General features: G+C 43.0%; 1 protein-coding gene across 1 annotated transcript; it reads left to right on the top strand.

Moving 5' to 3' along the window:
- Positions 1 to 1,422: 1,422 nt before the first annotated feature.
- MRPL23 (mitochondrial ribosomal protein L23) lies at positions 1,423 to 13,006 on the top strand. The gene is made up of 5 exons (XM_082485812.1): positions 1,423 to 1,467; positions 1,587 to 1,709; positions 2,781 to 2,863; positions 4,712 to 4,785; positions 12,644 to 13,006. Exons 1-5 carry the CDS (start codon positions 1,442 to 1,444, stop codon positions 12,806 to 12,808), a joined length of 471 nt encoding a protein of 156 aa, XP_082341938.1. The 5' UTR covers positions 1,423 to 1,441; the 3' UTR covers positions 12,809 to 13,006.
- The last annotated feature ends 1,441 nt before the right edge of the window (positions 13,007 to 14,447 follow it).

Raw genomic sequence — 14,447 nt, 5'->3', positions numbered from 1 at the left:
TCAGTATCATCGACAAAGACCCAGGATCAGAGGCCTCTTTTACAGCCACCATACAGGCAGATAACAAAAGCCCACTCTGTTCTGGTGGCACTCATAATCTGGATGCCAAATGTAGTTGAAATTGACTTAGAAGTTTGAGTGATGAAGGGAATCAAAGAATTGGGAATAAAGGAATAAATCCATAGAAGTGGTAGTTTTCAGCACACAATATTTCTTAAATGCAAACAAGTCACAGTACAATATAGAGAATGATTCATTCAAATATTACATTAAAATGTTTATTGAGGCAGTTAACCTACATATAATACTCAAGCCCAATACTCAAGCCTGAATTACTTGGTTAATTCAGTGTACATGTCAAAACACAAGTGGCTGTTACTAAATTCGGGATGTGAGCCATTCTGTAGGGCCTCTTGCCTCTGCCAACCCTTGAAATGCCCTGTTGGAGGGCAGCCCACGAGGGATGGTGGTTCTCCCCCACGTTACCAAACTTCTGGCTGTTTCTGGTGCCCATGTTCACACATCAGCACATGCTGTGCCCTCATAGATTCACACAAGTTGTTCAGGTGAGAAGGGACCTTCAAAGATCATCTAGTCCAACCCCCCCTGCCGTGGGCAGGGGCTGCTTTCACTACTAGATCAGGTTGCTCAAAGCCCCGTCCAACCTGGCCTTGAACACTGCCAGTGTGATGGGGCATCCACAGCTCCTCTGGGCAACACGATCCAGCGTCCCACCACCCTCATCGTAAAGAGTTTCTTCCTTACGTCCAATCTAAACCTACCCTCTTTTAGTTTAAAGCTGTTGCCCCTTGTCCTGTCACGACAGGCCTTGTAAAAAGTCTCTGTCTTTCTTATAAACTCCCTTTCTTATAAACTCCCTTTAAGTACGGAATGGCCGCAATAAGGTCCCCCCAGAGCCTTCTCTTCTCCAGCCTGAACAACCCCAACTCTTTCCGCCTTTACTCTGAGGAAGAAGTGTCCCAGCCCTCCCACCATTTTTTGTGGCCCTCCTCTGGTCCCACTCGCACAGGCCCACGTCTGTCTTGTGCTGGGGACCCCCGAGGTGTACACAGCACCCCGGCTGGGGTCTCACCAGAGCGGAGTAGAGGAGGAGAATCACCTCCCTCCTGTAACCATGAGGAAAAGACCCAGCAAAACGCAGCCAAAGCTGCAAATTCCCACTGAGGCACCATTTTGCATGCTCTTCCCACTGCCCCAAAACGGGCGCAGGGGGCGGCCGAGCCCGGGGAGGGCTGTGGTTGCGGGGGGGGGACACCCGTGAGGAGTGGGCCGCCAGGTCCCACCCCACCGGCCTCCCTCACAGCCCCCACGCCGCCCCGCGGCGCTCCTCCGCGCCGGCAGGGGGCGAGCGCCGCCATCTCCACCGCCCCGCCGGCAGCCGCCTCTCACGCCCGCGCCGCTTCCGGGAGGGGCCTCGGCCATGGCGACGGGCGCCAGGAAGGCCGTGTGAGTGGGCCGGGCGGTGGTAGGGGGCAGGCTGGGCGGGCTCGGGTAGTGGGCGGTGGGTGCCTGTCGGTCGGTCGGTCGGTCGGTGTGTGTGTGTTAGCGGCATGGTGTCCCCGCAGGTACCCGCTGTTCCAGCTGGGCGGCCCGCAGCTGCGGATCTTCCGGCCCAACTTCTTCATGCTGGCGGTGCGGCCCGGCGTGCCGCAGCCCGAGGACACCGTCCAGTTCCGCGTCTCCATGGAGTGAGTGCGTGGACGGCGGGGGGAACACGGGGCACGGCATGGGCATGGCATAGCCCACCCCCGCGGCGGGCAGGTGTGGGCCTGGGCCTGCTCTGCCGCAGAAGGGGCCCGGCAGAGGGGTGCAGAGGGGACCCCCCCGCCGCTTCTGGAGCACCGCCACATCCCCCACGTCCCGCCACACTGCCCCTTGTCGTCTCCTGGGCTGCAGCTTGTCTGGTTGTTCCATCTAAACGTGAGGAGGGACCTCTGTACGTTGAGGGTGGCAGAGCGCTGCAACAGGCTGCTCAGAGAGGCGGTGGAGTCTCCCACTCTGGAGACGTTCAAAACCCGCCTGGACGCCGTCCTGTGCAACCTGCTGTAGGTGGCCCTGCTCTGGCGGGGGGGTTGGACTAGATGATCTCCAGAGGGCCCTTCCAACCCTGACCATTCAGTGGTTAGCTGAGGGGTGGGTAGGCGAGGTGGCAGGTAGCGCCCCTGGGGCTGGGGGAAGGGGCTTCTGCCTCAGGGGTGCTTTTTAGGGGGCTGCGAGAGCACTGGTGTAAGCACGAGCTTTACTTGGCTCCTCTTCCTGAGTGTTAGTAAGGCTCAGCCTTCCCAGGGACGGGCTTAGGAAGAAGAAAGCACTTATAAAAATAATCCAGGGAAAACAAGGTGATGTCCAGGTATTTTTCAGGACTTTTTCATCCTGACCGATCTGGTCGCACACACGAAAGCCCACAGGCCTGTGGCAGGTCCTGAAAAGATTAGAAAATGCTGTTGAGAAGGTTAGAAAGGATTCTCAGCCCACTCTCACTGAATACAGAATATATCTGGGGTTTTGACTGTTAATGCTACCTACAGAGGATAAAATATTTGTCATTGTTACAGTTTCTGGATAATGAATTGACTTAGCAGTGTGTGATCTATGTTGAGTTTATACTTTTATGCAGTAAAGCCTCCTTGGTTAAAAGGAGAAGACATGTTTATTCCGGAGTATCAACCAGTCTATAAATACGCTGGCTCTGTTTTATTTTATTTAAATATTTATACTTCTCCATCTTTATTTCTACAAAATGTTTTTGCATTGCCTAGAATGACAAAAGTGGATATCAAGAATTACCTTGAAAAAATATACAATGTGCCGGTAGCTGCTGTGAGGACCCGGATACAGTATGGTAAGTGCTGTTGAGTAATCCTAAGGGATGAATGCAGAATCCCTGTGCAGCTAGAATACACTTTTCCTCTCAAAAGGTCCATTAGATTTCAACAAACTTTGGGTCCAAGTGCTTAGCCGGTGATGTCAGCTTAGTTGTTTGTTTTTCCCTTCAAATGAATACGCACTGTTTCATATTTGAATGCTTTCATTAGATTATGACATAAGTTTAGTTTGAAATAGAAAAATCTGAATTTAAAAAGCCTTATCATCTTGACAGTTATATAGTTTGTGCAATATGCTTTTGTAGTTGGTACCAGTTCTCCTTGAAGACCAGTGGGTGTCTCACTTCAGAAGGAACTTCTTCATGTGTTTTAATAAAATTAGTAATTAAACTTAATTTCAGCCATGGTCTTTTTTTTTTTAAAAAAAAACAAGCGAGTTGAGATTACCAGGCATGCACACAGAGGAGGTGTTATGGTCTAACAAAAAGCAAAGTTTGTAGAACAAAGAAAAATATTCTATTAGACCAGTAGATAATGTCAGAGAAACATCCTGACAAACTCTCGATTTTTTGTCACCTGTCCTTACCTCATTTCTGCTACAGACTTCTATGCTTCCACTCATATTGTTTCTCCACTTTGCCAGTCCTGCAAAAAAAAAGAAAACCAAACCAAAAAAACAACTTAAAACCAACCCAAGAGAAAGAGAAAATGCATTGTTAGTTTAAGTTATGCTGAGCTCTGACTTGGAGCAGAGGGACCCACCTCTGACTGAAATAAGCTAAATTTATAGAAGGTCACCTTTACATATGAATGCTCCCTTCCCCAGGGCTTCTCTGATTGCACTTTGGATGCAGTGTGAAGTCAGGAATATGATTTTCATGTTATTTACCTTTTTGATCACCAGGCAGTGTGTTAATCAAATGGAGAGTGACTTGTTGGTTAGGACATCTTTGATGGCTGGGTTCTTCTTTTTTCATGCAGTGACTCTAGCAAAGGAATTAATTGATGTGTTTATAATGGTAAAAGTAGGGATGATTTTAAAAAAGGGATAGGAAAAAGAGCTGTAATAGTGACAAAATAGAGAATGGGAGAAAAAGCTTCACAATAAGGTTGTAAAACTCAGAACGTAGAAGAAAAAGGAAAGAGAAAGATCGGATTAAATAAAGTATTAAATACCAAATGCTGTTCCAAACAGCACTGAAAAATATTCATGCTTGTCCGTCAAACCATTTTGTCCCCCACTGCTAGTGGAAGTCACGGTAGAATGTATATATTCAGGGATAAAAGAGGGAAGGCGGTTAGAATATCTAATAATTTGAGAGCTTTTATGTCTGCCTAACATGCAGGGAATAAATTGAACTTCCCACTCAGTTGTGACCAGCATACTTGCAGAAAGTTGAGGTGCTTTGGTTTTTTTGGATGTGGAGTGTAATGTCCTGGTGTATAAACAGTAGATTCAGCTCATTAGCTGGGCAGTAATAATTGACAAATTTGAAGCTGTTTAGTGGTCATTTTCTCCTTGTCTTTCTGAAGCCGCTGATGTTGGGAGGACAGTTTTATCACTGCTGGTCCCTTACTCGGGAGACTTACCTCCTTGATTATCTGCAAACTTTGTGTGTGATGTGAAGGCACAATGGCTGGCAGCAGCCTAAGTCTGGTGATGCCTCGGTTCCCTACTTGTAAATGAGGAGAGTAGCGTACCAATTTCAGTACATTTTGGGAATTGCGATACTGTGTTGGTACTGAAGAAAAAGCATTCCTCTTAAAAACAAATCAGAACTAGTGAGGTCCGCCCTTCAGCTTGGCCTTGCTTTGGGAACTTGGAAGTCCTGGGAAGTAAAAGGTGGGACTCTTCATTTCTGCAGGTGCAAACAACAAGAGGGATCACAAGAATCGTAGAGTGAAGAAGCCAGATTACAAGGTCGCCTATGTACAGCTGGTGAGTTAACATGGATGCTTGTGTGGAAAGAGGAAGGGACTGTTAACCAGCCAAGATAGAAGTAATGTTCAGTGAATTGTCCAGTTGGCTGAACATTTCTGCCAATCCTCTAATAATGACATTTTCTTTAATAATGTTCCAGAATGTGTAAAGAGATTGAAATGACTTAGTCTAAAAATCAAATTCAAAGAAATGGTTAGTTTTCAAGTCCAGTGTTTGTTTGAGGTCTGTATGTAAGTTATGGTCTGATGTCATACGGTGCTGCTTTGCCAGTGAGTTTCATGCTGACCCTATACTCTGTGTGCTGGAAGGTTCACGACTTGTGTGGTTGATTGCTGAAATGTCCAGTAAGTGAAAGAATATATTGTAAGGGTAGGGAACTTCTTATTAAAGCTTTTTGGATTTCAGAGAAGACTAAGGCATATTCCTTGGAGAGCTTTTAGTCATGTCTAACAAGCATGCTTTGTGGCTAAACTGGGTTCTGAAACGTATGTTGGTTGACCAGTGGAAAAGGAGCTTCATGTTCTTACGAATTTCTTTCAAAACAGGAGCATATTATAGTTTAGACTTCTCTTGGGCTTACCTGTCTCTGTGTAAAAAAGAAATGCAGCCAGTGACAGAAAGCCTCTTCACATACCAAAATTACATTAAAGGAATGCTATTTATGGTTGTAAAACCATAAGCTCAAAATTGCTGTTGGCAACACAGCCTAGTGTTACTCCATCCTGGGACAAGGATTCAGTGTGGAGGGAACACTCTGTGATCTTAAAGGCTGCATAAGACTTCATACGAATTTGGGGTCAAACTAAAGAGGCACAGACAATAGGAAATCTGTTTTTTTTTTTTTTTTAATTTTTCAAAGTTTAGATGTACTTAGAAATTTTTCTCTAAGCCTCTTTGGGAAGGGGAGGGGAAAAACAAGTGAGGAGAGTGAGTTTTTCTAGATAGCCCTTACCTTTCAAAGAACAGTATAGAGTACAATGTTAATAGAAAGTAACAGAGTTGTATTTAGATGACGACTAACCTTGATTTACTGTGCTGAAGTTACAGGCGACCTCATCTCTGTGAGGATTTTGCATTACGGTGGCTAAAAAACACGCTCTTTTTTCAAGGAAGAGTCTCTGCTTTGGTGGGCAAATTCTCCTTCCTGGATTGTCTGTGCTAGGTTTTTGTCTGCGCGATATCTGGTATTAATGATTCATTAAGAACACAGCTAAGGAATTGAATGCCGGGAGTGATCTCGTGTCTTACAAGTTGCTTTCTCTGAGCGTTGTCATGCTCTTTTGCTAGTGACGTCTTTGCTTTTAGAGACTTGTTTCCCAAGATTGAAGCAGACATGGATCTTTAGTGAACTGTGGTCAGTTCTTGAATTTTATTTCACTGTATTTAATGCAGTCTTGTTTCTTTTGGCTGCTGAGTTGAGAAGGAGGTAGTTTGCAACCCATAGATACTCAGGGGGAAAGAGTGGGAAGCAAAATGCTGCTGTTCCATGGAGTAAGTCTCTCATTTAAGGCAGCACCTTTGTCCATTTGTTTTACATCAAACCTCTGAACCTAGAGTAGTTGCCATTACCTTAAGGGCAGCTCCACGGTGGTAACGAGAATTACCCAAGCTAGCTTGGTACTAGAGGCAGTTGGACAGCAGTAACTGGTCAGTTCTCCAACCTCTCATTTTGTCTGCTGGGCAAATTAGCCTGCACAGAGCCCTGTGGTGCTGTGGCTGAGGACTACTCTTGGTACATGAGACAGCAGGTATCCCTTACTGTGTTGCCCTATACCATAGTATCATCATAAGTTGATACTTATGATGAATGGGGTCCGATGACTACCTTTTGATGTTGTACTTCGTCCCAAGTGAGGGAATCCTGACTGGTTACTTAACTCCTGTCAGTGAAGCTTGGTCTGTGCATTTTCCCCTCACCTCATTCTTGGTTTCTTTGTTTTCTTTTTTTCTGTTATTGTTGGTGTCCGTTAATTCCTTTAATATTGAGGTTTCTCTCTCCTTTTTTTTTTTTTTTCTTTCTCTTTTTTCCTTTTGTTCTTTGCTTTTCATCGCTAGCTCTGGTGTCTCAGACGATGAGCTCCCAGTTCTGTGTTCACACCAGCTTTAAACAGTGGGTGAGGTCAGAAACCCAGTATCATTTCTGAAACTGAAGGTTTTGCCTTCATTCTCATTAATGGGGTGATTCAAGCCATAACAGGCCCCATGCAGTCCATTGTTAATATCTGTCTAATTTAGGAAAGCCTTTGGTAACCACTGTAAAATCCTTATTTTCATGAGAATTAGTTTGCATCTGCCGCGAGTCAGGGTAGCTGGGCTTTCCCACCATTTTTACCAGCTGTGTTTTCTCTCATTAATCCAGTTTCAAGTTAAAACTGCTTATGACTGGAAAAATAAGGATGTGTTTTTGGAACATCTTGGGTTGATCTTTTTATTGCCCACTAGGTGGAAGTATTGCTCTTTCCAGCATGACTTGGTAGCAGCTGTGGTGTGGTTTACCTGAATGAAATTGAGTATATTCTCAGGACCAGCTATGCTTCCCTGCTTCATAAAACATCACCTTATGTGTCGCAGTGCAATATACACAGCCATTAACTTACTGCAAGTGTCTGAAAAGTGGAAGGTGTATGAAGTCATAGTCAACATACCCTTAGGTGTCAGATTAGTGCCACAGCTGTTCCACATGTAAGAATTGTTGTCCTTTCTTTTCCAGATACTATTTCTTGGAGATTCAGAGCTGTTTACTTTATTCTCGGTCTGTAACTGGACAAATACATGATCTGTCCAAGCATAATATTTTCACACTAAAAAAATACCTCAAATCATAGAAGGCTGTGGATCAACAATATCTTGCCGTCCCACAGCCTGCCCGCGTTTTTTCCCCCTTTTGGAATGCGGTAAGAAAGGTTTAAGTTAGAGACTTCCAACCCTGGGTATCAAATGCTACCTTTTTTACGCTGTTTTATTTTTTTAATTAAAAACAAAGCTATATATCTTTGCGGAGTATGTAAAATGAATGTAATACAGCAACCTTTCTCCTCACTCCAGTACAGTTATAATTATTCTAATGTTATTAAAAAAAAAAAAAAAGCCAGTGGGAAACTTTACAGTTGCATCAACATCAGGGAAATTAAAACAACCAACAACATCCCCTCCTCCTCCTTCAGTGTTCTCACTCATTTAGCTCAACAGGTGTTAGCACCCGTGGGAGCACAACTGTAGACAAGCCTCTGGAATTCAGACCTATTTTTAATTAAACCTGTTTTGAGAAATCTAATGGAGATGGCTGTAAAAAGGAGCCTGACCTTGTCAACATTAGGACTAACACCTATTTAGCTGCATGAACGATGGCACCAGTGGGAACATTTTTGCAAATGCTTTCTCCTCAAACCCTGTTTAAAGTGTCTGGTACAGTCATAGTATTTAACCCATTTACACATCAGATGTGACAGCAGTTTTTTTTTGACATGCAGTGAATTCAGAGGAAACTTGGATGTTCTATACACTGTGTCATTGCTGTGTGGATTTTTGAAGTTGCTTTCCATGCTGTTTTGCCATATGTTTTAACATCAGATGTTAGCACGGCAATAAGTAAGAGAATTGTTCAAATGCACTGGATTATTAAACTTAGCTGCATTTGCTGCTACCGCTGGACCGTATCCCGTGCTGTTGCGAGTCCAACATTTTTTTAGTTAACGATACTATAAACATCACTTTTCTCCTAATTCTGAAGGACAGTAGTAAGTGCTTCAATTATCTAAATAATCGGAAGATCTCACAGTTGTTTACATGATCAGTGTTTGCTGCGTCATTCCTACATAATGATATCTGTGCTGACCTTCCATTCCTAAACTTTGCAAGGGACTCAAAGGTCACAGAAGTATAAGTGAGTTTGTGCTGGATAATCCTTCCAGCAATTTTCTGTCATGAGGCTCAGCAGTGGAAAGGCTAACACTTGACTTCATAGGCCTAATTATGGTCACTTAACCTCTCATTAAAATGAATGGAGGATATTCGTACCACTCGATGTGATAACTCCTTCTACAGACTCGGAGAACAAGGTGTGTTTTCAGCCTTTCTAATGAAAAAAGCTTGAAATCGAAGGGGAAAATGCATGTTTGATCCTTAGGTCACTTTTTATCTTGAAGGATGTTAGCATTTAACAAACGAATCCTCATAAGACCTTGTATACAAATCAGTTTTACATTTGGGTAATGCTGAAGCAAGGATTGGAGTTGTGCAGGAATAGAAGTTTAATGGCTCCCATTTCTGTAATCTAAACGCTGGACACACACTTCTCACTTGTACATAATTTGTAGGAAAAAGGGAGGTCTCTGGGAAGACCCTAAATTGAGAATAGCAATGTGTAAAATCATCACATTGCCTTTATTTTTTAGGTGTTTTAAACATAGCAAGTAAGAGATGTGGTATTGTTTGTTTTCTTCTTCTTTTTTTTTTTTTTTCATTATAAGGGCAACTTAGATATAAGAGCATGTGGTGGTAGAGCTTATCCTGACAAACTCCTCAGTATCAGTGTATCACCTCACATTGGTGAAAAAGTTCTTCTGCTGGCAGTGCAGCATCCAGGTCCAAGATAGACTAAATTATCCAAGCAATTTTTTTTTTTTTTGTCATTGTCTGTCTTTTTTACAGGATTTTAATTTAGCACAGCTATGTCAGGTAGGAAGGTGTTCTTTCTTCCCTCTTTCTCTGTGCTTCTAACTAAGGTAATTATGCTGGCAGAAGTTCTAAAGGAGGACCAAGCCCTAGTCATTTTAGAGCCCATTTCAGTTTATGTGAATTTCAATAATTCAGTAATTAAAAGGATGACCTCGGTTAAATGGCTCGCAAAAGGTAAAACAGTGAACAAATGCAAAGTTTAAGAATAAGTCAGAATTTTGCTTTCTGGTTGAATATGCCAGCATTTCATGTTTTAGCAGTTTGCAAACCAGATAAAACCCTGTTGAACTTGGTAGAAATTTAGTTGTTTGCTTTGTTTCGGTTATGATTTCATTCTGAGGATGCATTTATCATGTGGTTGTCAAATGATTGCTGTATAGAAGGGAAAGCTTTTACAAAGAAAAAGTGTAAGGAAAAGCAGCACTGCATAAAGCAGTGACGATCCTTCCATTCCTTTGGTAGGCATTTTTTTGAGAAGGTGGCATATGAACTTGAACCTCAGTAGCCTCTGGCATTGTGTGAAAGATGCACTGAATGTAAACATGCCTGGACAGCCTCACAATCCTTTATGTAAGTTGATGCTTTTTGGTATTTTCAAAATTTTGAAATACCCAAGATACAGGCTTCTTCTGAAAACTAGCTACTGAGCATGCACAACAGCTATTTTTCATACAGCTTTCATCACTTCAGAGTCTTACAGTGCAGTATTACTGCATAGTATTGTTACTTAAGATTTATCAACCTTCAGTTCTCAGGGTGTAATGTCTTGGCTGTTTCGAATCGTGTCTGGCTGCCAGCCAAAACTGAAATTTCTTCACAAAACAAGAGCTGGAAAGAGCCAACTTGTCTGTGCTGATTTTGATTTATTAAAAGACTCCAGATACAGATTGACATTTTCAGCTCAATATTTGATTTTCACCAGCCTTGAAATGGGAACTGTGAGCACTTTGATAAACAGCTGAAAGGTTTGTCTGGTTTCACTACAGCCTCTGTGCATATCTTTTTTTGGGTTTTTTTTCCCCCTCTTTTTAAAATAATAACTGTTTTGCAATGCTTCGTGAATTACCAGGGTTGTAGTTAGTATGCTTTAGGGACAGCTTTCCTTCATTCTCCAATAAGGGAAGTGCATTGGTGCTGGAAGCATACCAGAATGGAAGTGCTGCATAACAAGAACAGTCCCTTACTACAGTGTTACCAATATAAATAGTTCTCGAATTTTCAGTGTAGGTGGTATGCCTACCATGTTAGACTGAATTGTTTTCTGACTTGTTTAAGTAAAATGGCTTCCTCTCCAGTGCAGATGACTCCTTAGAATCGGCCCCGTCGGCTCTATAGGTGCCACGGGGCTGAGTGACTGGCCCACAGTGCAGTTAAAACACAGTATTTTTTTGTAATATAAACAAATTCTTTTCCAAATGCCTCAGTGTGCTAAAATCTTGCGCAGCGCTTGGCCTCAAGGGTGCTTGCTGCTGATCCTACTACAGGAAGAGTTTGAGTAGGCTACAGCTTTGGGATTGCTTAAGGACATTGATAAGGCCAGTTTCTGTGCCTTGAAGTGGAACTATGCTTTAATTGTCATAGGACAGCTATTATAAGCATACCTGTTGGTAATTTAAAGGTACAAAAGAGTTGAAACCCCAGAATGTACACCGTGGAAAGCAAAACCTTGATTTGTTCCAGTTGATCTTATCCAGGCTAGAATGAGGACAGAGCAATGTACACAGCAGCTCCCTTGTTGTTTTTGTAGTATGGTCAGGCTCTTAGGAAACCCCCAAGAAGTATGCACTACAAAAACAACCGGCGTATTGCTTAGTATGAGTTGATATTTCCTAGATTCTAGTCTGGATAAGCTCAAGTGGGATAAGTCAGTTTTTTTTTTTTTTTTTCCAAAGTCTATGCTTGAGGTTTAAATTTTTTCACACCTGTAAATTACCAGGTTGAGTATATATGGCTAAATGAAACATAGCACACATTCAGCTGGGTCAGGGGCATAGTGACGGGTTTTTTTTTGATTTTAATTATGTCACATTTCTGATCCCAAAATGTAGTATAGGTAGCCATGTTGTGGAAGGCTCCTTTCATGTGCTTTGTGGAATCATTTAATAAGTGAGCCTCTTGTTTGGTTATATTTCTTGCACAAATGTAAAGAATGACTAATCTGAAAAAAACCCTGTTTTCATGTGAAGCAATTAAATACTGCTGTTGAGATTTCTGTATGTGGTATTCTGCTAAAAAAGTTAATGTATGGTAAGATTTCTAAGTATTTTGGAGAGTAATTTTGGAGTTAGGAGCTCTCAGTTATGAGTTTTATTATGCAAAGTCCCATACTGAAAGGAAGGGCTGATATTGTTGAGTTTATTGAAGTTGTGCTCAGTGCAAACACCACTAAAAAGTAAGTAGATAATGTTAATGGGATAGAACATTTCCACAGAATAATGGTTTCCTGCTGTTAGATAAAAACCAGAGACCAAGCAAATATTTATTTTCCAAGTGGGAGACATAGATCTGATGATGATGTTTCACTAAAATGACTTGTCTGTTAGGCAGAATGACTGATGCAGATGTAATCACTTTAATCTCATCAGTGATGTATTAGACAGATTGTTCCCACTGTAATTGTTTTACACTATAGTCTTTATTCCTGTTGATAACAGACCTGTAATATCTGTTATTCCATATTGCCACATTACACCCTACAGTAACAGCTGCTAGGACTGTTCTCTCTTATCCTTAGCTGAGATCTAAACAACTATAACCACTACCCGTATCCTCAGTGTTAATGTAATGAATGCCTGCTCCACCATGTATTTCCCTGATGGTGTTACTTTAACAAAATTGCTTATTGTGCTCTTCTTGCTTTTACTGTATGACTCGTACAACATCTCTGAGCTGGTTCGAAGTCTTTGAAGAGGTGCCCATCTCCTGACCACTGATCTGTAAAAAAAAAAAGATGTCCGTGTCTTAATTAGCACATAACAGAGGAGAGACTGAAAGTTAGCGTTTTTTGGGGGGAGGGATATATGTGTGTCTTGGGGAGAGGGGTGGAAGGAGATCTTGGGAGGTAAGAGGTAACATTTTGCACTAGCTGAAACTCCAGGGTGGTCTTTCATTGTAAGTTTATGCATCATAGCTACTGCAGAAGCTGGAATGTTTCTCTGACTATTTGTTTTCTCTTTAGGGCCAAGGACAAACCTTTCAGTTTCCCAACCTATTTCCAGAGAAAGAACAAGACACAGAAACTCGCTCTTTTGATGACTTCAAGAACACATATATGGAGAGAGAGAAGCAGAGGGAGAAAGGTGACCTCAGACGAGGTGGAGTCCCCGATTGGTTTGGACTTTGATGCAATGAGCCAGCTGCCTTTCTTTAGGCTCAGAGGGATTTTGATCGGCAGAACTTGCGCTCTTCCCATCTTGTAATGACCGAATGTTTATTCTTGAGCAGCCCTTGCTAGGTGTCTTTTTTCCTGGCTGCTTGTGCACGACTACAACAAAATGGCCCTAAAGAAATAAAAAGGTAAAATAAATCTGACTGCATCAGATCTTTCCTGTGAACTTGTGGACTATTGCTAAAATGTGGAATTGCTTCTTGTTGTTTCTGACTATGAGAGTGTCATTGTGCTTACCTTCTCCCTGCTTCTATGGGTTGTTTTGAGTAAAAGTAGGAGGCATTTCATTTCCTAGGATAAGTGTAGTTTGCATTGAATAGAATGTGTAAAAGTCAAGGTAGGTCAGTTGGAGGCGGACATGAAGGTGGAGATAACTAAACTATAGGCTCAGGATATAGGATTCCCTTACTGTCAGTTACCGTGTCCTACTATCCTGTGAATTGCCTTCCTTGCAAAGTGACCCCCCCTTTCCTGGAGATGTGCCTGTGATGTGATTGCACTCCTTTGGTAACAGTTCTGTGGCATTTTGGAGACAGGTTTTGTTGTGACTGGGCATGTGGGCATTTGATCCCCAGAAGCATCAAGAACGGACAAAGGTGGCGCACAGTATCTGCTTGCTGTTGTGTACAGTCTCTGCTTGCTGTTGTGCAGTGCAGGTAGTTGCCGTCTGTGGCCAGCCTGCCCTAGGAATGTTTACTGGCACGGCTGTGCTAGTATTCCTTCCCCTGCCCGCAGCTACCTTGCAGTGCTGGCAGGAGTCCTATGTGGACACAGTTGTACTGGCATAGAAATGCTTCTGCCAGTGTAGGCTGTTTTGTGCTCAGGACTAATAAAAAGACTCTTTCTGCTTTTTCTGGTGCAACTCCCTCTACTTCCAAGTTGCTGATGCCAGGGCAGTGGTAGAACTTTTCTAGGCCTTCACGGCTGCCACGTTCAGGTTTTTAATTTCTTGGCTCTGCAGCTGTTTCTCCTTGCTTTGAGGATATTTCCTCTTTTCCTTTGTCAAGTAATGTGCTCTGCTGGTGTGTCAGAAACAGAGGGGTAAGAGGAGGACTAGGAAGGACTTCACTGCAGATAGAGAAGGATGTGTTTTGGCAGGCTATTGTCTATAACACCAGCATGTGCAGGGTTAAACACATGGCTAATGTTTCCCCGGCTTTTGAATTCTGCCACTTGGAGCAATTGGCAGGGTAGTGAATGAGCCCATGTCTTTCACGCTTCTACCCGGGTGCTCTCCTTTATTGTTCTGTGTCTGAACTTCTTGTTTGGACAGCTAGCAAGATGTTTACAAGGAAACAGCTGCTCCCCAGAGAGGCAATCCAAGTAGGATTTTACGCACCCCCTTCTGTTCATTAGTCTCGTCTTTCCCCCTGCTACTTCCCTTCTGCACGACAGTCCATCTCCTTCTGTGGTTTGTTGCTTACAGCCCCAGTGACTCTCCCACCCCCCGCTTTGTCCATTTTCCAAGGGGGGATCGTGCATGATGATCTAAGTTAGCTGGTGCTTAAACAGAGAGATGCTCTCAGAGAGGAGGGAGATAAGGGAGGATTTGCTACTCCTAGCCTGCCAGCAGAGTTACAATAGTAGATGTGGA

Source organism: Vanellus vanellus (genome assembly GCF_965231255.1).
Source record: "Vanellus vanellus genome assembly, chromosome: 6".
Classification (NCBI taxonomy): domain Eukaryota; kingdom Metazoa; phylum Chordata; class Aves; order Charadriiformes; family Charadriidae; genus Vanellus; species Vanellus vanellus.
This window is presented reverse-complemented; position numbering and strand designations above follow the sequence as displayed.